The sequence below is a fragment of the Numida meleagris genome, chromosome 2 (assembly GCF_002078875.1).
Source record: "Numida meleagris isolate 19003 breed g44 Domestic line chromosome 2, NumMel1.0, whole genome shotgun sequence".
Lineage (NCBI taxonomy): Eukaryota > Metazoa > Chordata > Aves > Galliformes > Numididae > Numida > Numida meleagris.
The window spans coordinates 116795865-116817259 of NC_034410.1; the positions used below are offsets into that span (position 1 = coordinate 116795865).

Below are 21395 nucleotides of genomic sequence, written 5' to 3' on the forward strand. Positions count from 1 at the left end.
TTGGATAAATCAGCCTTAAAAAGCAGAGTTCAAAATCTATAGCTTAAAGCCTGTAATTCTTTCTCTGCCATATACTGTTCCCTAATTAATGAATCCTGAAGCCACATAAGAAAGTAAAACCTAGCCCTGGGCTAGTCGTGCATGACTCCACTTCCATAAAGCTTCCCTATGTGCAAGTAGGACATAGAGGAAGACATATGAAAGCTCAAGCAAGTGAGCAAAAATGATTTTCCAACACAGGATGCATTTTATTCCATCTAATAATCCACATGTTTGTGTACCAAATCCAGCAGTCATCATACCACACAGTCACAGAAAACCACAGCCCTCAAAAGGACTCCTTGGTGTTCTCGGTTGCACTTCACCTCCAGCTATATGTACAGTCCTTCTCACAGTCTTACTGTGGACATTTGTAGTAGAGTTCATAACCCAGGAGACAGCAGATTTTTTCCTCAGGGATGACACCATTTGTTTCAATGAGTTATGAAGAGCCCTTATAAATCTCTGTGCACGATTTTCAGTCACTTTCTCTTCAACTCGTTAAGTACAGTGGTTAAATCACTGCCCTGATACTGGAGACAGGGAGTGTAGCTTTGCAATTAGAATACAGTCACATAAACCAGCATCAATACTCTGCGGAAAACTGGACCAAATGGACTTTGTGTCATGACATGTAATTCAGTGTAGGACAAGTTGCAACAGAAATACCTTCCATAGCAATACTGAGTTAAAGTGGAAGAAGTGCTCTCAATAAGTTACTGGAGTGAGTGGCAAACAGCTTTCTGTGGGGAGAAGGAGAATAAGCTGAATTTGCTAGACTGAGGAGTGCAGGGGCAGTGAAGGATAAAAGGTAATTAAGAAAGTAGAGGCAGCACAGAAAAATTACAACAAAAGCTGTTTGAAGAGTTGATTAGGGAAATTCTGTTCTTTTCCATCACTGAGAAATCACTTCAAAACCTCCCTCTTGGAGAAATGGCACTCAGTATACTGCCAGGTTGCACCTAAACCCCCCAGATAACCCATCCTGAGTGATGATGAAAATCATTACCTGAAACAAACACATGCTGACATGATGAAATTTAGATGATTGAATAATTTTTTTTTTTTTAATTTAACAAAATGAAGTAACATAAGATATTTTAACAAATTCTCTTGCAGGCGTCATATTTCCTATTGTTTTCATGGGGCTGAGGGATATGCCCGACTGTTCCAGCGATGGCCACAATATAAACTATTCAGACATGGTACGGTTTTACTTTTTCCTCCTAGTCTAAAAACCTTCAACATTATAGATAGTTTTCCTTAAAGATGCTGTTTGTAGAAATTAAATTACTTCCTACAAAGATAGGAGGTATAACGTCTCTTACTGCAGAGATAATTTGGTACAAAAAAACCTGAGATGGATACTGTGGATGGCTCAGTTACAGCACTTTGGTACATGCAGCTTCATGCTCAGACTTAGCATATTTCTGTTTTTTCCTTTTTCTGTGAATATTACATGAGAGAATGAGAAGACTACTTCATTTGAAAGGCTTATTTAATTTCCACTCTTTATTTGCTTTGTTTGCTGAATTACATTTCCATAGGAGAACAGTATGTACAGTGGTCTCCCCTCACTAAGTGGTTCAAATGAGCTGTAAGTAAAACCATTCAGATATAATTCATGATCATGTTTTATTAATAATAACTAGCTAAGAACGTTACTGTATCTCAATAAGCAGTGAGTTTCTGCAGGCCTTTATCCTTCCATACAGACTACTGTCAGTATCCTTTAATATAGCATAAATGTATCTTAATAGTGGTTTTTACGGCTGCATAATGTTATTAAAAGTTATGCAAATGTTTCAAAACTTTTCATCAGATGCTTGTGAAGAAGCATTTACCCCTTTCAAAGTCGGCACTCAGTTGCATTAAATTTTCTTCTAACGTATGCCCACATCTGAAAGGTAATTTGTAGTTTATGTCATTAAATTTCTGCTTTCAAACTGAATCTCCTATTGGAATGCGATTGGAAAAGATTACAAACTCTTAGCACTCCTTGCTGCTTTACTTTTGCAAGCAGAAGCTAAAAAGCATCAATACATATTTATTTCAGTCTTTGGCATCTTATCATCATCCTTTTGCTGTTTTTCTGTATACACTCTATGCCTTGTTTAGTCAGATAAATGGAATTGCCCGAGAAAGCAGACCTCAAACTACAAGGTGACAGCTCGCTGCCTACAGCATCTGTGGGCAGATGTGTAGCTGCATAGAACACACAGCTGTGCCTGGAGAAAGTGCTTTGCTGAGAAAAAATCCCTCTCATTGAAGTAGGGTAAAACTTTCTATGTTAGAGCAAATCTTGGGGCATTAAATTGTGTGTCCATTTCTTTTTTTCTTAGACATAGCAAGTGCTTCTCCACTTAAATCAATTTACAACCAGTGTAAGCCACCAGTACAGATATTTCAGAGAAGAACAATCTGCTTTCAGACATCACAGAAAGAACTGTATGTCCACACTGATTTTTAAGAATTACGAACATTGATGGGCAGGGAAAGATGCAATTTCTCGATTGTGAAAACACCTTTTCTTCTATTTCTGGGCAAATCTTTTGCTTGTTGCTTTTAAGATGCCTGCATGTATTATCATATTCATATTCATTGAAGAAGTACTTCATGTCAACTTTACATTCTTGAACAGGTAAGGATATTGCGTGGATCTCAAAATGTCAGCCATCAGTGTGGATCACGAAAGGCAGCTCACTGATGCCTGCTTAGGATATCTTTAGAATGTATAGTTCTCTATTTGAAATGACAAAATTTTCTTCAGGGAGTAAGTTCTCATGTAGAAAATACAAATTCTTAAAATTAAACTTCACAATGGTAGAATTTTAAAAAATAAGACAGTAACAATTATGTCGATCACTCCAAAAGCAATGCCTCCTATTTATTTCTGTGGAAACTACAACAGATAGAACGAGCATAAAAGCAGCATTTGATAGAGCAAATTCTCAGCTACAAAACACTACTTTACATCACAGGAACCACCATTAGCTATGCATTTTCACCAGCAATGAACAAGAGCCTGCATCCCATGCATGTAAAAACCCACACCAGCGGAGGTGACCCACTGCCATTGTCAGCACTGCTGAAATGTACCACCCACTGCCTCACTGCGCTCACATGCACTGTGTGGAGGAATTCAGTGACGCTCCTTTGCTTCACACACGCTTCTAAGTCAGACGCCATTTTGTCAGACTGCCCCTCTCTAACAGAACGTTGGCAGGAAGGTTCAACCCCTACTGCCATACCGCCAACATCCGCTCCTGACGTCGTGGGCCAACAAAACAGAACAGGAGGCACTACTTCTGGAGCAGCCCTCCTACTTCAAATATTACTACAAATATCTTCTCATTGAACAGGAACTCTTGCTCTCCTTTTCAGCGCAAAATTAGAATGTAAATAGAGTTGGCTAGTGATCTGAACAGGAACCAGAAAATAAAATTCTGAGTTCACTGACCAAATGTGGTGTCCATAAGGGAACTTTTGTGGTGAATTTCCTCTGTGTAAAATATTGGTTCATAATTCTTCACGTAAATTGTGAACCAATGAAGACCTTGAGAAGGAGGGAAATATAAAAAAGGTATTTGCCCATAAGGACAGCTCCTAATGGATCAGTCACTGATTAAAACAAGATTGATTAAACCATCTCTGCAGAGGTAGTATAATTTAAAGTATGACATTTCAAAGATCCAAAATTGTGTATCAGAACATGAAAAAAGGCACATAAGGAAACTTGTCTTTTTTTTTTTTAATGTATGTTTTAAAACATTTCCTGTGACGATTTTGTTGAAAGCAGTAACTTAAAATAATTTCAAATTTCTTGTTTATTTAGTTTGCTTGAAAAGTTGTTTCTGGAGGGAGACAAAAGCAAGTTTGTAAACAGGAAGAACCAGTCTGAAACTCTATTAATAACCAACTTATTTTTATTAGAGCAAATACAGTTGTGAAAACTGTACATTATACATTTTGGGTCAAGAATTATAAATAAACTCATAGATAAAGAGTTCATTCTTTGACAGCAAGAAACTTTAAATAGACAAAATGACGTTATTAAGTACATTGGCAGGCTTCATTGTGCTGTCCAAAATGTAGTGTACAGTATAACAACCAATTATAAATAGCCTTTCATGTAAAATACAGCTGTGCACATTTTAGAAAAATACCAACAATTTGTTTGAGCTTTGTTTTAAAAAAGCTTATAAATCATACATATTTATAAATGGTACTAACATGCTTACTTAAATTTATAAACATTTTCATAAGCTTTGTTACCCATTATTTCCAGAGCACAAAGTATTTTAAATAAACATTTAATAGGAATTAAATATGTCAGTTACAAAATTACTTCTCCACATAAGGAGATGGGGGGTGATTTCACTGTTGGATGGAACGTTTTGCCCATTATGTCAAGGCTTACACAGTAACTTTTAAAACTTTGTTCTTATTTAAAAATTAAACCTTCCTAAATTTAAAACACAATTTTGACTCTTTAAAAAATAAATATACAAGTTTTATTTTCATTTGCTCTCTTTCTGCTTTCTTCTTTATCCACACTGGTCAAAACACAGGATTCTCAACATACTTCTGTAAAAAACACCACGGTGTTACTGCCCTGCTTGGAGCTGCTTTGCTGCACTACATTCAGTCCACACCTACGTTACTTCAATATGCTGCATCAAAAGATAGCTCATGTACTTTTAAGAATGTTGCCCATTACACCATGCAAACACTTATAAAGTTTACAAACAGGTTCAAAAACTATATTGTATGAAATATCGTCTAACAGAGATAAAATAAACCGTAATACAAGCCCTTTGCTTTTTGCAGCTTTAAATTAAAATACTTTCTTTCCAAATGATCACACCACATGTTTTCAGCAAATAAGCATGCTTTTGGTTAATATAGGGTACAATAATTACAGTATAATGGCACATAAAAGAAACATGATCACATCATTATAACAGAGGGCTGTGAAGCTACTTAAGACAAACTTTCCAAACGAAAAATTTTGAGGATTTTTTAATGCTGAGGTAAAATTATAAATGGACTTCAAAGACACTGAAGGCATCAAATCGATAAACAATCACTTAACATGTCTAAATGCTCTACCTGAATGTATTCAACACAAAACTAGTGTTTAAAAATCACGATAATTTATTATGAGCATTAGCTAGCTTAACTGTCACTGGCATTAATGAGCACTCAGACAAGACTTTATTTTAAATGCTGGCAAAACACCTCAGTGCTGAAACATAATAATTCAAATCACTAGTTATCACAGCACCAGAATTAAAAAAAAAAAAAAATCAACATGCAAACCCCACATCTTGTCTTTCTTGCATTATTCTGGTATTTCATCTCCAGCTTAGGATGTGTTGATATCGACTTCAGATCCTTATTTTTTAATTAAAAAGAATTTTGCTTGCTATTGGCATAAGCATTTTAGCACTTTTAGGAAGATATTAATTTTTGCAGTTACGGTATATTGCTTCCTAAACCTTAAAGATAATAGACTCTTCAGATTTAGGAAAATGAACTTAAGAATTACATCTTCAGATTAGAAAAAGGTTTTATCTTCTGTTTCTGCTGCTAGGCAGAACCGGTAGCGCTCTCCAGGTTGGACTACACACTATGTTATGGCTATACATCAAAATTCATAAACAACGAATGAACAGAATCATGCACAGGCAAATGAAATTCAATCTCCCAGAACACTGTGGGAGATGTTAAAAGCAGCAGGTAATGGAATAAGACTGGTGACTGATGCTGCTAACTATTTCTTCTAATGAGATAGGAGTGAACGCTGGAATCACTTCCACAGCAACAGAATCCTCTGACCACATTCCTCTGGCAGTCGTTTTCCCATCTCCCCACTAAAAACATCAGACGGTAAAATAGTAAGGCAGCTGTTAGCTTCCATCAACAAAAAGTGCAGCTCCGTACATTTCCAGTTTAGTCACACTCTGCTGGAACAGATGGAGAAGCCAACGCACTTCACTGGTGGGGCTGCTTCAGCAGATTATTTTGTTTGTTTTCCGACATGGCTGCTTGCTTCAGCTTTCAGAGGACCCCAAAGCCACAAACCATCAGCAGACAAACTGATCTGGGCCCCTGGCTGAATTTTCCAAGTTTCATCTCTCTTGCGTCCCATCATCCTAACGCCAAGCCTCCTTCCCTGTGTCTGAGTATGCCTGGTGCCATTTAAAAGGCTGATGACACAACTGCAGAGAACTGTGGGCTAACACCACTAGTTGTCATGACTTCACTGAAGGGTCAAAACAGTTACATAATTAAATAACTATGTTGAATCACATTCAGGCATAGCTAAAATTAAAGTAGGAAACATTAAAAGTATGCAAATAAATTCAATCTTTATAATTTGAGGTGGGGTGGATGTGGTGATTGTATATGAAAACAAGACCTTGCTTACCTTTCCTAATTCCAATCAAGTTAGAAAATGGACAAAAAGAATGGCTAGACCAATATTCAACAGCATTACCAGGGCAATCATGACTGAGTTAGGGCCCTGAAAATAAACAAAGAAAACAAAATTAATCATAGAACCATAGAATCATTAAGGGTGGAAAAAACCACTAAGATCATCTAGTGCAGCTGTCAACCTATCACCACCATCTCCACTAAACCACAACTCCAAGAATGCAATCTTTCACACAGTGCACAGCAACAAACAGGATATGACTTTTCTCTGAAAGATTATCTAAATATCAAAAGCACAGACTGTGCTCATGAAATGTAACCTTGGTTAAACTCTTCTTTTCTAGTGACCTAAATATCATCTGTGTGAAAATGAACTGGATAAATAAAGGTAAGCATATTATTACACTGCTCTTAATCACACTGAGAACAACTGTCTGACAAATATGACTGTACAAACAGATGTAAACAAAGCCATAAACACAAAAATGGTACCAGCTTAAAATAAAACAAAATGAAGAAGTCAAACTTGAAGCCAGAGCACTGTTCCTCATCCACACAGTGGGCTCCTTCTCTGACACCAACCCATTTCAAGACAGAAGCAGGGTTTTGCACGATGATGTGTTGTACGAAAAGAACACCTTTTTTGATAACCAAAGGGAAAAAAAAAAATTATTACTACTCCACTAAAATCCCTAGTAATATATCAATTACAGACAAAAAAAAAAAAAAAGAATTCAATCTGCAATACTAAAAACTTGTTTTGATCTACTTTGAAACTTGGTCATAAATCGTTACCTTATAGAACTATTTAGTGAACGAGGATGCTTTCTGCTAAACAACTTGAAATAATGTATTCAACAGGTGGAGTTCCTGAATTTTTCCATTCTTCTCGTAATGTATTTGGTTTACTACAGCATATTTTCACACAAATTTGTATGTGCTAAGGTGTGCATTTAGTGCAAGTAGAAACAGAAAAACCCTTTACTCAGACAATAGTTCCCTAGATCACAAAAAGCCCATCAAAAACTCTCTCCAGAAAGCTGAACTACTTAAGGATCACTGGCTTCCAGAAGAATGAATTCATTTTATTAGAAATTAGTAATTTTTTTACTTTTCGCAAGAGGCATGCTTTGCAGAAGCTCATTATGCTTTATGGCAATGGCAACATTACCTATGCCATTTCTGGAATAATAAGTTATAAGAAATTGCTATTAAAAATTTGCTGCAGCAATGTAACTAGGAAGCTACTGAACAGTATTAGTGCCACTATTATATCGCATACTCTCATCCCAAAACAGCCACTTAAACTTCTACAAGAACACACCCTTACACAGTAGGTATGATAACAGGCTAGATGTGGACTGCTAAGTTCTTGAGTAAGTCACAAAATATGTTTTGTCAAGCGCTGTTTAAATCTTGGGGGAGTCTCACGCTAATTAGCACTTCTATCCCTACAGGTCATGAAGTTCCCTTTGCACCTCTTCAGAGACATCTGTACACACGCCAAGGATCTAGGTGTTGAAGTTCAACCAGTGCCTGTGACCATCAGGATGCTCCTTAAATTTTGCCACGGGGTAACGGTATTAGCAGCAACATCAGCCTTTTGACTAGTGGCAGAATGTCAAAAACATTCACCAGGAAACTGAAGACTAGGGATTACGGTTACCTTAGCCAAAGGGATTTTGAATACCAAGTTCCCACTTACCAGTGGTATGTTTTAGCCATTGGGTGACAGAACAGAAGTGGAACCGTGTTCCCTGCTTCCTACTGGAAGTGAGCCACGATGCACCAAAGAATACGAGAAGCTTGGTGATGGAGAACAAGCATAAAATATGAGAGCGTGAATCCAGGTATGGCCACATTTCTAATCAGAGGACTGTAAGCAGACTAAATGTGTTCATGTGCAACTTGAACTTCATTTCTTCTTTCTCTTTCTAGCACTGTCACAACTGTGCTAGCTGTGGTTCTTCTGCGCTTTCCTACTGCAAAGGAAATCCAAGTCCCCACCAATTCATTCAGAACTCATGACTCCCACCAACTACATTTGGAAATTGTAAGGTTTACACAAGTCGTATCAGAAGAATTTAAACAAAAATACTTGTTTTATTTGAAACAGCAGTTGATTGAAGAATCTCTCAGTTTGGCAGTCCTGTGTGTTAATGTCAATACCCTCAGTGTGAGTGACCTTTTCTTTCAAAAAATTCCAGAATTTCATGTGACAAACCAGAGAAATACATACATGTTAATGTTACATCTCTGTCCACAGGGAGTGTGATTACACTACTGATTTATTATTTTCTGATATATTTACTGATACTGTGCTCAAATTTGAATTTGGCATCTGCAGGGACTCAGTTTGAGCAAAGCCAGGTCAATAGGTTCTTTATAGTTCAACCTCCAACCTAAAATTGCACAGAAGTTGCAAGGAATAGTGAAGGATACCAATGCCTGATGCCACTGAAATTCGCTGGGATTTGAGTGTCTAATACTTTGCATATTTTAAAATAAAATCTATCAAAATCAAGTTGCTTTATTCCTACTGAAGACCAACCAGGAGTTCAAAGGGCCAGTAACTTACTCATTACCTAAAATATATCCTGAAACAGCATTCTGATAGCTACAAGACAGTTTTTGACTGAATGGTAAATTGGGACTGCAGCAACAAAGAACAACGTGGTATCATTAGTCTAAAGAGAAATAAGGTTGGAGGAGGAAGAAGAGACTTCTCTATGGATGCATCTGCCAGGTTAGATGGGTTTAATAACCTCAACACAGTAACATCAGACAAATTAGGCCACAAAAACCTAGAGACTATGGTCTGAATCAAGAAATCTCACCTACAAAGACAGAAGGAAGCAACACATTAAGAACTTGGTTGTCGATCTTATATGAAGATTAAAGAAAAATCTGTAATATATTTATGATAATAATATATTGAGCCTATGCTTTACAGAAATAAATCCCATCTCCTTCAGCCTGCTCTGGGTATTTCCCCATCTAATAACTAAACTTTGAGCCAAAAGCAGTTTCCTGATAAACTAAAAAAATGATCAAACAGTGTTTGTAGTGCCCAGGGCTGTCACACAGTTAACTACTACCTGTTCTTTAGACACCTATGAAATAAACATTTAATGCTTCAAGGCAAATCCCATAAATAAGACTCTGGTGTCCTGCTAAGGCTTAAAATAGCAAAAGCCAAAATTAGTCTGAGGAGTCCAAGAGTGACTAGCACAGGTGCAGTAAAGTAGCTATAGCAGAAAACCTTCAGTCCTGCTTAAAAACTGCCCCTCCAGCTTCTAATACGTCAGCCACTTACGCACTTAAAAATATAGCCATATGATTAGGTTTCAGTCTGGGGAGGGAAGAAAGTTGTTTTCCTAAAACAGAGAGCCAGGAAGTGGTAAGACTACTCTTGTAATCCCATTGCATTATGAATGTCTATTATATTTAGCATAAAGTTCTTGCTCAGGGTTTTTTTAGGATCAGGCAAATAGAGGTCTATTTTCCTAACATCATGTTAGTTATATCCCTTACTAACCGCATGCTAAGTGAACAAAGAGATGGAAGTAGAAAATGCATTGGATAATGTTCAGCTAAATGTAATGATTTTAGATAAAAACCAGGCTAAACAGTCTGTGCGGCTGAAAAATCTTGACCTACAACACACAAAACTGGGAATATCATACACAGAACATTGGTGCCTGTGCTTGTACCTGACCTAAGGCAACATGGGACATGTCAGACAAATCAAATGTGTATACATAAGCAGACATTACAATGACATTTTTTGCAATTCAGACCTATTTGTAACCCAAATCCAAACTATCTCGAATCACCTCACATTCAAGGTGAGAAAGGAGCATGCAAGTTGATACTGGGGCTAGAGGCTGCTAACGAGCAATTAGAAACAACACTATTTGTTTGCCATTAAGTCCCGATGGAATCTCTATAGCATATTCTTTACATAATATGACTTGAAGGTTCCTAACACTCAGTGAAAAAAGGATTTTTATCCATTTACTAGTGTCAATGCCAAAAAACTGGCAATTATTTTGGAACAGCTGATGAACAGTGACTTTGGCATCATGTTTTTATGCATGTTTTCACCTCGATAAAACTGTGACAGAGTCCTACAGCTCTTTCATAGAAGCTCTGGAATGATTCTAAACTTTGATTTCTGAACATTAGAAAATAAGAGTATAGAGAAATACATTTATGAATTTCAAGTGAATTGCAGATATAATCACGTGCTGATATTTTTCAAATGTAATGCCAGAAATACGGATACCTACATACTATACTCTTATAGTACGTATACCTACGTACTATAATCGATTTACTGCACAAATGATTTTCAGTAACATTCTTAAAGATATAACAGATTCATAGAAATGAATTTTATTAACAAAATGATTACTGCAGACTTTGCTGTAAATAAAATTCTTAATCCAAATCAATGCATATGGGCATCTTAAAGGTCTGTGTTTCATTCAGATATGAGAAATAACTCTGATTCAGATACATGGAAAGAAGAACTAAAAATTATATGTCCTATATCTGTATTTTTAATGCACTTTCACTGGAAACCTGGAAAAAGCACAGCACAATTTCATACAGCACTTTCAGATAATCTAACAAAAATGCTCAATAAATGTTTTGTCTTAAATTTTGTATACCCAAGCCATGCTTTCTCATTCTTTTCACGAGAGTGAGAGTTTGTTTCTGTTTTCTATTTCCTAACAAATATATTTTTAAACTTTTATGGAGGATCTAATGCAGGCGTGCGCTTTCAAATCACAACAATTTGTCAGAGTGAATATAAAGCAACTGCAGTTACTGAATAAAACAAAATAATTCTCTAATGCAGCACTAGAATTCTAAAGTATCTTAACGTTCAGAACTGTCTGAGATAAAGAGAAGTACTCTAATCAGTTATTTTTTCCAGCAATTTTTCACTTTTAGGAAAAGTATTCTGCAGAGTCAAATTTATAGACACAGACATAAGATAGCTTTGAAAAACATACATACTTCTTAAAATGTTGTTGTATTAAAAATTATCTCCTAAGATCTACGTTCTCTCCTTTAATGACATGCTGATAATAAAGAGTAACGCAATTAGTGTGCTCCAAATGAAGCAGAGGGCTGTAATATCAGTAAACAGTAGCTAACGTGTTATACCTGATTACTCTTGATCTTTCCTGATAATAAGCTGTACGTTCGCAGTCCTCATCCTGATTATTCTAGAAGGTCAATAAACAGCTGTTCAGGTGTGCTGCTTGGTTTCTTAATGTGAAAACTCCCTCAGCTCCAAACCATGATTTGGTCAGGATGTAATATAAGAAAAATAAGGACTACTTCTAGCCCCTTATTTTCACCAGAGCTGAAGAAAATATTCCAATTCAGGCTGAAATTCTGTGTATGCTCACTAGACGTTTATGAGCCTGACAGCTTTGTATTACCCTAGATAGGAGTCATATCTGTGAGATTTGAAAGGTTAAAGGGCTGATATGAGCCATAATACAGATTTGCAGATTACAAAACCACTGTGAACATCTAGTTTGATCTGCACAAAACAGAATATAAGCTTCTTGCTAAACTAAAGGACATAATTTTGGCAAAATGTTCTTTGTTGAACTATTCATTGAGGTCTGATGAAAACTGATGGTACATTTAATTAATCTCATTAATAGCAATTTAAAGTAAGTCTTTTAATCTAAATCTGTCTAGCTTCAACTATCAGCTGCTTGGTCTGTAAAATTTTACTGTAAACTATTTTAGGATGTGTACTTACAGAATGTTATTTAATGTGCCAAACAGATTTTCTGTTTTGAACCTTTCATTGTAATATGTTTTAATCACTCTTGCTGCTCTTCACGGGACTTTCCCTTAATTTTTTTCATTTTAAATCTCTGATTTATGAATACTGTATTTTGCTTCAGAAGTGGTTGCACTAGTGCCAAAACCAGATAAAACAGACTCTCATTTGCTCTTGCTTAATCTTTCCTGTTGATAAATCTAAGGATTATATTAACGATTCTGATCAACAGCAGGCTGAGAGCTCATGCTCAGTTACCTCTCCTGATCCTGATCTACCAGCCTTGTCCTCTTCCCATCCTGCATGGTCAGGCTCTTCTAACTGTCTTTCAGCGTATAAGCATATTGCAGATAACAATAATACTTGCATCTTTGCTATCTGGTGATTTGGATCAGTTTGCACTGGTGATCTGCTGTTTTCATTATTTATCGGGTTCCTAGCTTCTATGTCTTCTGCAAACTTTATGGGCAGCACATTTATGTTTTCTTTCACGTCACTAGTAAGCATGTTAATAAAGCAGTGAAGCAGAATTAATCCAAGAACAATCTCATCAGAATAATACCAAATTACTGATGTTTTCCAATTACTATTTAATAAACATTGGTCAGTCTTTTAAAAATGATTTTACTGTGACATTCAGTCTTTGCATTACATTGGCTTCCTTGTCAGAATAAGTAACTGCAAAAGCAGATCAAGTGACTTTCCTGATTGAGGGCATCGTTCCTCTGCCTCTTGAAGATGTCAAACTTGTCCGACAAGATCTTTTACAATGAAAAATTGGAAATTGGTTGGAAATTCTTTTATCTTTTCATTTTGAAATTATTTATTAATGAAATCTGGTGCGACTCAACTGTTTTGCTTCAGCTCAAAGCTAGACTAACAGGATCTCTTAATTGAGTAATTCTGTTTATCCCATCTTAATAATGACACATTGTTATTTTTTTTTCAGGTGTACCAAAAATGATTCAGAGAAGCAATGCTTATTAACAAAGGAACAATATCACAATTTTCTAGACTTCCTCATTTGTTACAGGTTAACTTCAGGATCTACAGCTAATACATTCTTGAGTTTCTCTTGGCCAGAAATAGTTTCATAATCACCAGAAGTTCTGAATTTGACAATTTTTTTTTTCTTAACAGAGAATAGAAATGCTTATTAGTCATTTCTCCTTCTCAGCTTAACTACTGATAATTCCATTATTTCTAAACAACAATGACATTCAGATTCATAGTAATCTGAGTTATAGTATTAAATTTTCTTCTCCATTTTCTAACAAGGAAAAATGCTCCATTTTTGATATCACACTAAAACCCAAGTCTGGTTGGAAGCAGTACATATTTTGGCACAAAACTGCCTGTTTTCAGAGCTACAATCAACAAAGACAAGAAAATGAAAATGGGAGAATGTCTGGACTGCATCAGACAGCAGGGCAGCATCTTGTCTCAAACAGTAATTACAAGCACCTTTAGAGAATGAGATAAGAGCAAGTATGTACAGGGAAACTTCCCACATACCCTCCAGTCTCCAATGATTTGCCGCTCAAAAACTTTCCAAGCTCTAGAGGTGGTATCCTTGTACTAATAACACCCAATAGACTTTTCCTAAAATGTCTCTGTCATCGCTGGAGCCCATAAAGGCTTCTGGAAGTGTTTTACTTATGATGTTCTTTGGCCTGAAGCTCTAAAAATTCAACATATGCTGGCTGGACCAGAAATTACTGTATCATTTTAATTGGATGCCAAATAATTTGTCATTACAACTGGATTTAAAAACTACCTTTATTTAAGAACATGAGTACAGCCCCTGTGTTGATACCATTTACATTAAAATGTACTGTGAGAGTAACTGCAAGTTATACAACTCCTGATGACGGTCATCAATTCATTCTTCTGACACTTGAAGAAGTGATGGAAAAAAGTTCTTAAATTTCATTTTTTACAAGATTTTTGGAAGAAGCTAGAGGATATGCAGTAACTTCTACACCATGACAAGAGCCTAGCCATGCGACTTCTAGTACTACCAGTTATCCACGAAGATACATCAAATATTGTTTTGAAGAAAAAACAAGGAAAGATATTTATATTTGCAAATATGTATCTACACACACACAAAACATGTAAGTAAACACACACTAATAGACTTTTAGGCATAAACAATACCCTTGTGTTTATGGATGCATTAGGGATTTACATTTCAAAAGCTTGTCTATATCTGGCTACATTAATTGTCCCTTTCCAATTTTAAGGACTGGAATGTGTGTGCCTCATTTCACTCTTGTACAGAGGATTCTAGCTAGCAGACTGTATCCATATAAAGATTTTACAGAAGTCTGAGCTTTTCCTGTCTTCAGGCTACGAAGCTCAACAGTAAGGGATAAAAGGGCAGTGAAGGTGAAAAGCTTTCTTGTACTCACCGAGCTGTTTACTACTTCTTTTTCCACGGCTGAACGTGACTCCTTATTAGCTGGATTCTTTGGTGCAGTAAAATCTGGTTTCTTAATTTTTGTGTCAGGTTTGTTTTCTTTGGCATCTGGCTTACCCCCAGATCTAGCAGGACTTGGCTTCTGTGAGTGTGGTATCCGTGCAACTGTTGAAGGTGATGGGTTGACATATTCGTCATCTTCTTCTCCGAGCTCCTGTGGAAGCACTGTTGGATTCATTTTTACATAATAACCATGGTAGTGACCATGCAGCTCCCCATTCTCTGTGCTGATGGGATTGTGATGGGCTGAAAGCTTTGACTGGTGTTTCACAGCTATTTCTTCCTTTATTGGTGCTTTTGAATATAAAGGCTTGTTAATGGTGGGTGTTATGTTCTCAGTGGCTAAAAGCCTTTTTTCTTGATTGAGTTTCATCCCAGAAGTGGAGTTTTGCTTTTTCAGATGTTTTGAAGGAGAAGGCTCAGAAGGAAGAGGAGGACTCTGCCTCGGACTTGCTTCTGGGGTTCGAGGTGGTGTAGTACCTTTTCGATAAAAGTGAGGTGACTCTTTTGGGGTAGGTGGTTTATCCTGAACTTTGTCTTCAGATTTTTCTTTTACTTCCATTCCTTCTTGAAATTTTTGCTTGATATAATCAGGGCCTGGAAAATAGTGTAAGAAAGATATTATGGTTAAAACAAAAATAAGACTTCACAGTAGAAGTATTGCGTTGGGATGTCAGACTGGATGGCCTTGCTAAAATGCTGGGGATAGGGGAGTGTTATCCAAAAATTCACTGACTTCTGCAGTGATTTACCCTAACTGACTCCCTAGTTGAAGCTACTGTACTTCCTGGTAACTGCTGGAAATCCTTACTGATTCCAAACACCTTGCATCTTGAGCTTTGCAAAGGGCCATAGGGAATAAATGATCTCCATGAAGTCTGAGGGACTGAAGACTGACTTACCTTACACCTCTTTCTCTCTTTTTTTTTTCCCCGAGAACTATGCTTTCCTTAATTATCCTCATCTATTTAACTTCTACCCTTACGATGTAGTATTTGTTTGACATGGAAGTATTTAACATTCAGAATGAAATCTCTCTTCTGCCCTTACAACCCACAGGAAATAGGCCTCGAATGCTTGAATCACTTATTTTTCCATTTATGTGCATGTCAGGTTGTCTTATACACATACATATATGCCTTGAACTCTCACATGGTGGCTTTGTCTTCCTGTACAAATCACTTACCACATGAAAACCCAAGTTAACACCTCTAGTGGGTAATACAGTTCTGCTTAGAAGCTAGGAAGACAAATTCTCTCATATTCACTAGGGAAATACTTATACAGCAGCTGGTATGAAGGATATTCTCCCCCAAAATCCTAGCAAAATACCCATGAGCACATTACCACTAGCAAAAACTCAGTGATCAAGGTGCATTTTTATACAGTTGTTCATGTAAAGACAAGTGGGCTGAGATGCTTTACTCCAGGTCTGTCTGATTCAATAGAAACAAAATTGCTGTAAACCTGTCTGTATAGTGGGCAACAGACAACAATTTCTAAATTTCTTCCCAGAGGCCACATCCCAGATTCCAGGATCAGGTCCTGTGAGAAGTCAGAAGCTGGAGAACTCTATTAACAGAGAACTACAACAATCTTTCTGTATATCCAGAATGGCTTCTGCCAGATACAGTCCAACTATTTTTCTGCTTCTATCTCCACTAGTATATCTACTTTCCTCTGATTTCTTTAACTTCTGTAAGTGAGGCTTATTTGTTTTTTATGTCAGAGAAATTCTGTGCCCAGGGAAGAATGTCTGCACACATTTTTCTCCTTTGAATTTCTAGGAGACTCTAGCTGTGCTCGGCAGATACGGTGTTTTTACAGATGCCAGAACACATGCATCACTACACAGAGCCGAGATGAGAGAAGGAACAAAGACTAGCATGAAGTTTTCAGAAGTTATGAATCATCTGGTAAGTAAGCAAGCACTGCTGCAAATAAGAATTACTTGGCATGGAGTTGCTTTTGAGCAGGAGAATCACAAGGATTTCAATATCTTTGAAAACCAGGGGTGAAAATAGGGAGTTGTTGAAATAGAAGAGACAAGTCAGGATTTGTTCTCAAATGGTGTTTGAGGGGGACTCTTTGAGAAGGTAAACCTGCATTTTGTAATCTTCTGGTAGAAGAGGAAGGCAGCAGAGCACAAATTAAATGTTGCTATATATCAAGTCAGTTACAATCACAATTCAAAAATTTTCCATTTTTGCAGAGATATATAAGGTAATGCTGAGGTTTTTAACGTACACAAAATTCAGTTTTCTTCTCTCTTTCACAGGAGATAAAACTAGAGGTATAAAGAAGAAAGAGTACCTAGAAGAGCTCTGCCTAACATTTAAGCCCAAGCCACGAAACTGTTAATTTGCAATAACTATTTATTATAGACATCTACACCTATGTTCATGTTAGATTCCTCCCTCTGGCTACTATGATGAGAGCACCCCAATCTGGAACACCCTCTCTTCAGTCCTACAGTGTTACTCAAGTAGTGCCCAAACTGATCTTGCATGTACCCCCTATAGCACACTGCTGCATCTCTGCTTCTGACCTTCCCAGAAAATTCACATCCTGGGACAGCTCTCCACTACTCAACATATGTAAAGATCTGACATTTGTTAATATATCACAGTGTTTGAACTGAAGGTACTCTGATAAGAAACACACCTGAGCCTCACAAATGTCAGTCTTCTCCATTATTTTCTATGATCTATAAAAACCTTCCAAAGTTGGACAGAGGGTTCTTCTCCTATGACCTCCAGAATATACTGGCATTTCTGAAACAAGTAGGGAATGAGGTCTTGGTTGTTCATGTCTCCATGCAGAGTGAAAAACAAAAACCAAACAGGCTAAAAGTGATATATTTTTACTGGGTATTTGGCAATATTTTATGCTAAGCAACACTGAACTCAACTTAATGAGGCTGTAGCTTCTGCAACAAAGTTAAGTCTGAGAGAGTCTGATCAGACACCGAGGAACTGCCTCAGCGTAACAAAGCAACCACCCTCCCCCTCCCAAATCCTTCAGCACATCACATATGGCTATTAGAGATACATCTCTTGCCTCCAATCCTGCGGGGAACATCTTTCTGATACTTAAATTCTTGGCTCTGTTCTGATGTCAGCTTTGGAGATTGGCCAAGGACTTTTTTTTCTATCTATTCACTGTATTCAGTACAATCAGATTATGCACCTGTCTGAACCACTGACTCCAAGCAGAAAGAACAGTCTCCATTCTCTTCTGAGGACTAAGATGCTTGTCAGGTCTTAGCATGCCTCCATTGTTAAAGGCATTAGCTAACAAGAGAGATATGGACAACAGAATCCTCCTTTTTCTTCTGCGTAAGTGCACTCTACAGCACAAGTCTACAGGAGTCAGGGCCAATGGACTTTGGAAAGGAAGTCACTAATTCTTGATCCCACAAGATGGCTCAGCTGCTTGTTCCCTAAGAGAATAGGATTTGAGGGTGCAAAGAAGTTAAGGTTGGATTACCTACTTAGAAAATAATCGTGGAGTTATGCTTGTCAGTTTTCAGTCCAAGCAACCAGTATATTTCTGAATGCCTAAGAATCACCTTGTCTGGAAAGCAGACACAATAAATATTTTCTAACTAAGTAAAGATAAGCCTTCTTTGTAGAAGAACCTGTGTGTTTTCTCATGGTGACTTGCTGGTCCTGCTACTGCCTTCTCAAAAATAATGCACTTTTGCTGCTCAAGGTTAGTTATTAGGCAGTTTTGGTTCATACAGCTGTGACTCCAGTTGGTTGGCATTGTTGAAGTGAGTTAGACAGCAGCTTAGGGGAATAGTGCCTGAAAACCAAAGGACTGTGTGGTTATGTGTGATGTATGTATCCGAAGGTGGAAGTTGCTCTGCCTGAATAGCACTTCATAGAATCATAGAATATCCCAAGTTGGGAAAGACCCACAAGGATAATTGAGTCCAAATTCTGGACAACTCAAAATTCAAACCTTATGTCTGAGAGTGTTGTCCAAATGCTCCTTGAACTCTGACAGGTTTGTTGCCATGACCACTACCGTGAGGAGCCTGCTCCAGTGCCCGACCACCCTCTGGTGAAGAACCTTTCCCTAACACCCACCTGACCCTCCCCTGACACAGCTCCATGCCATTCCCTCAAGTCCTGTCACTGCCACCAGAGAGCAGAGCTCAGCTCAGTCCCTCTGTTCCCCTTGTGAGATAGCTGTAGACTACAATGGGGTTTGCCCATCAGCCTTCCCAAAGTTGAACAAATGTAATTTACTGCAGTGAGCGTGCTGGGCTTTGGTTTGGTTACAGGCACACTCATTGTCCTTCTAATGCTAGAATTTCTTGTGGAGTTCTTGTGTAACATGTCCTTCCTCCTGGAAGGTCTCCAGTAAGTGATGTGACAGCATGGCATGCCCTGAAAATGAGAAGAGAAGGGTGGCCTGGTTCTGCCACAGCATTTTTAGAGAGGTGACAGCCACATGCTTTCCCCCATAGCCTAGTGAGGTATACATATTGGCAGCAGGGCACTGTTTCAGGATTGTGGCTCAAGCAACGTCTAAAAATGTCATCTTCCATGACAGTGTAAATGCAGCGTTTCCCAAGAAGGCTAAGAGACATTGTGTCTTACCAGCTTGGAATTAAATCTCAAGCTCAAGAAGGATTGCAGAATGCACCTTGGATAGTGAGAAAAAAAGGTGTGGATATATATTCTTATATTTCAGCTTCAAGCTGTACTCCTGTCTATTCAATCTAGCCAGTTTCACTGATTTTGGCCCATATGAAAAAGAAGAGATGGGGATATGGGAAAAGGTTGGAACTGAGGGGGAGGACGAGTGCTGGAGCTGCTGAAGGTACCAGGATTCCTTACAGTAGTCTGGTGACCCTTCAGGGAACACTTCTGATTTTCCGTCAATGTATATAACTCAGTAACCTGCCAGAAATTTAATTCCCATAATTCAATGAGCTTTTGTCTCACTTCATCATAATGACTTCTATATCCTCAAAATTATTAAGGCATTTTTTTTTTATATATGTCAAAACACGCCTATATAATAACATATCAGCCATTCTGGTGTTTTGAGGCAAGACTGCCACAATGCATTTTCAAGTGATCCAAGATTCTGTTTTCTATTACTGTAAATAAAGTAGTTCTTAGTATAATAAAGAATTAATATACTAGAATACTGAATTAAAATAGTATTAGGTAAACTAAAATATACTATATTCTAGCACATTTTAGTTCAACATAGCCCTAAATTCTCCAAGAATTAATCCATTGCGTCCTATTCTCTTATTCTCTTGCAGCTTTCCATGTACTCCAGTATGATCTTAGATGTGCCTTACTTGGTTTACATGTAAAAAGGGATTCATGCAGCAGATATACAGGTTTGAAAGCTTTTCCCTGAACCCAAATTACTTACAATGGAATTCTGTTTATATCAATAAGTAATTTCCACAGGAAACCTTTTCATGGTGCCAGATATGTTCCTCCATAGAGGGATTGTTGTGCAAAACTCCACTAGGACATAATCACAGAATCACAGAATTGTAGGCATTGGAAGGGACCTCTAGAGATCATCAAGTCCAACTCCCCTGCAGAGCAGACCCCCTATAGCAGGCTACACCGGTAGGCATCCAGGCGGGTCTTGAATATCTCCATAGAAGGAGAATCCACAACCTCCCTGGGCAGCCTGTTCCAGTGCTCTGTCACCCTTACTGTGAAGAAGTTTCTTTGCACATTGGCACATTTCCTATGCTCAAGTTTATGGCCATTTCCCCTTGTTCTGTCCCCACAGACCACTGAAAAGAGGTTGGCCGTGCCCCCTTGACTCCCACACTTAAGATATTTATAAACATTAATAAGATCACCTCTGAGTTTTCTTTTCTCAAGGCTGAACAGACCCAGTTTGCTCAGCCTTTCTTCACAGGGGAGATGCTCCAGGCCCTTTATCATCTTTGTGGCCCTCTGCTGGAATTTCTCCGGGAGATCCCTGTCTTTTTTGTACCAGGGAGCCCAGAACTGGATGCAGTACTCAGGTGAGGCCTGACCAGGGCAGAGTAGAGGGGGAGGATCACCTCCCTTGACCTGCTGGCCACACTCCTTTTAATGCATGCACCCCAGGATCCCATTGGCCTTCTTGGCCACCAGGGCACACTGCAGGCTCATCGCCAATCTGTCATCCACCAGCACCCCCAGGTCCTTCTCTGCAGAGCTCCTCTCCACCAGGTCATGTCCCAACCTGTACTGATACTTGCAGTTATTCCTTCCCAGGTGCAAGACTCTACACTTGCTTTTGTTAAACTTCATCTGGTTTCTTGCTGCCCAGCTCTCCAGCCTGTCTAGGTCTGGCTGAATGGCAGCACAGCCTTCCAGTGTGTCAGCCACTCCTCTCAGCTTTGTATCATCAATATACTTTCTGAGGGCGGACACTATCCCCTCATCAAGGTCATCAATGAAGATATTGAACAAGACCAAACCAAGCACTGACCCCTGGGGAACACTGCTAGTCACAGGACATTTAAGACACATAAAGTCTCATTCTGGGAGCAGCAAAAATTCTGGGGAAAGTAGTTTTTTCTGAGCTATGTTTAAGACACTAAGCAATATGAACGAGAGCCTCTCACCATAACATGGC

At 38.1% G+C, this 21395-nt stretch overlaps 1 protein-coding gene across 7 annotated transcripts in view; it reads right to left on the reverse strand.

The window, feature by feature from the left end:
* The window catches only part of JPH1 (junctophilin 1), an 86654-nt gene continuing 69206 nt past the window's right edge, over positions 3948 to 21395 (reverse strand). For 2 of the 7 annotated variants that reach the window (XM_021387020.1, XM_021387026.1), the window contains exons 4-5: positions 14710 to 15374; positions 3948 to 6568 (exon numbers count right to left, since the gene is read on the reverse strand). In XM_021387020.1, coding sequence (XP_021242695.1) covers positions 6488 to 6568; positions 14710 to 15374 — 746 coding nt within the window. In that variant the 3' untranslated portion in view covers positions 3948 to 6487. Of the gene's footprint in view, positions 6569 to 14709; positions 15375 to 21395 lie in introns of those variants that run through there. The other 5 variants (XM_021387025.1, XM_021387023.1, XM_021387022.1 and 2 more) reach the window with 5 other exon arrangements.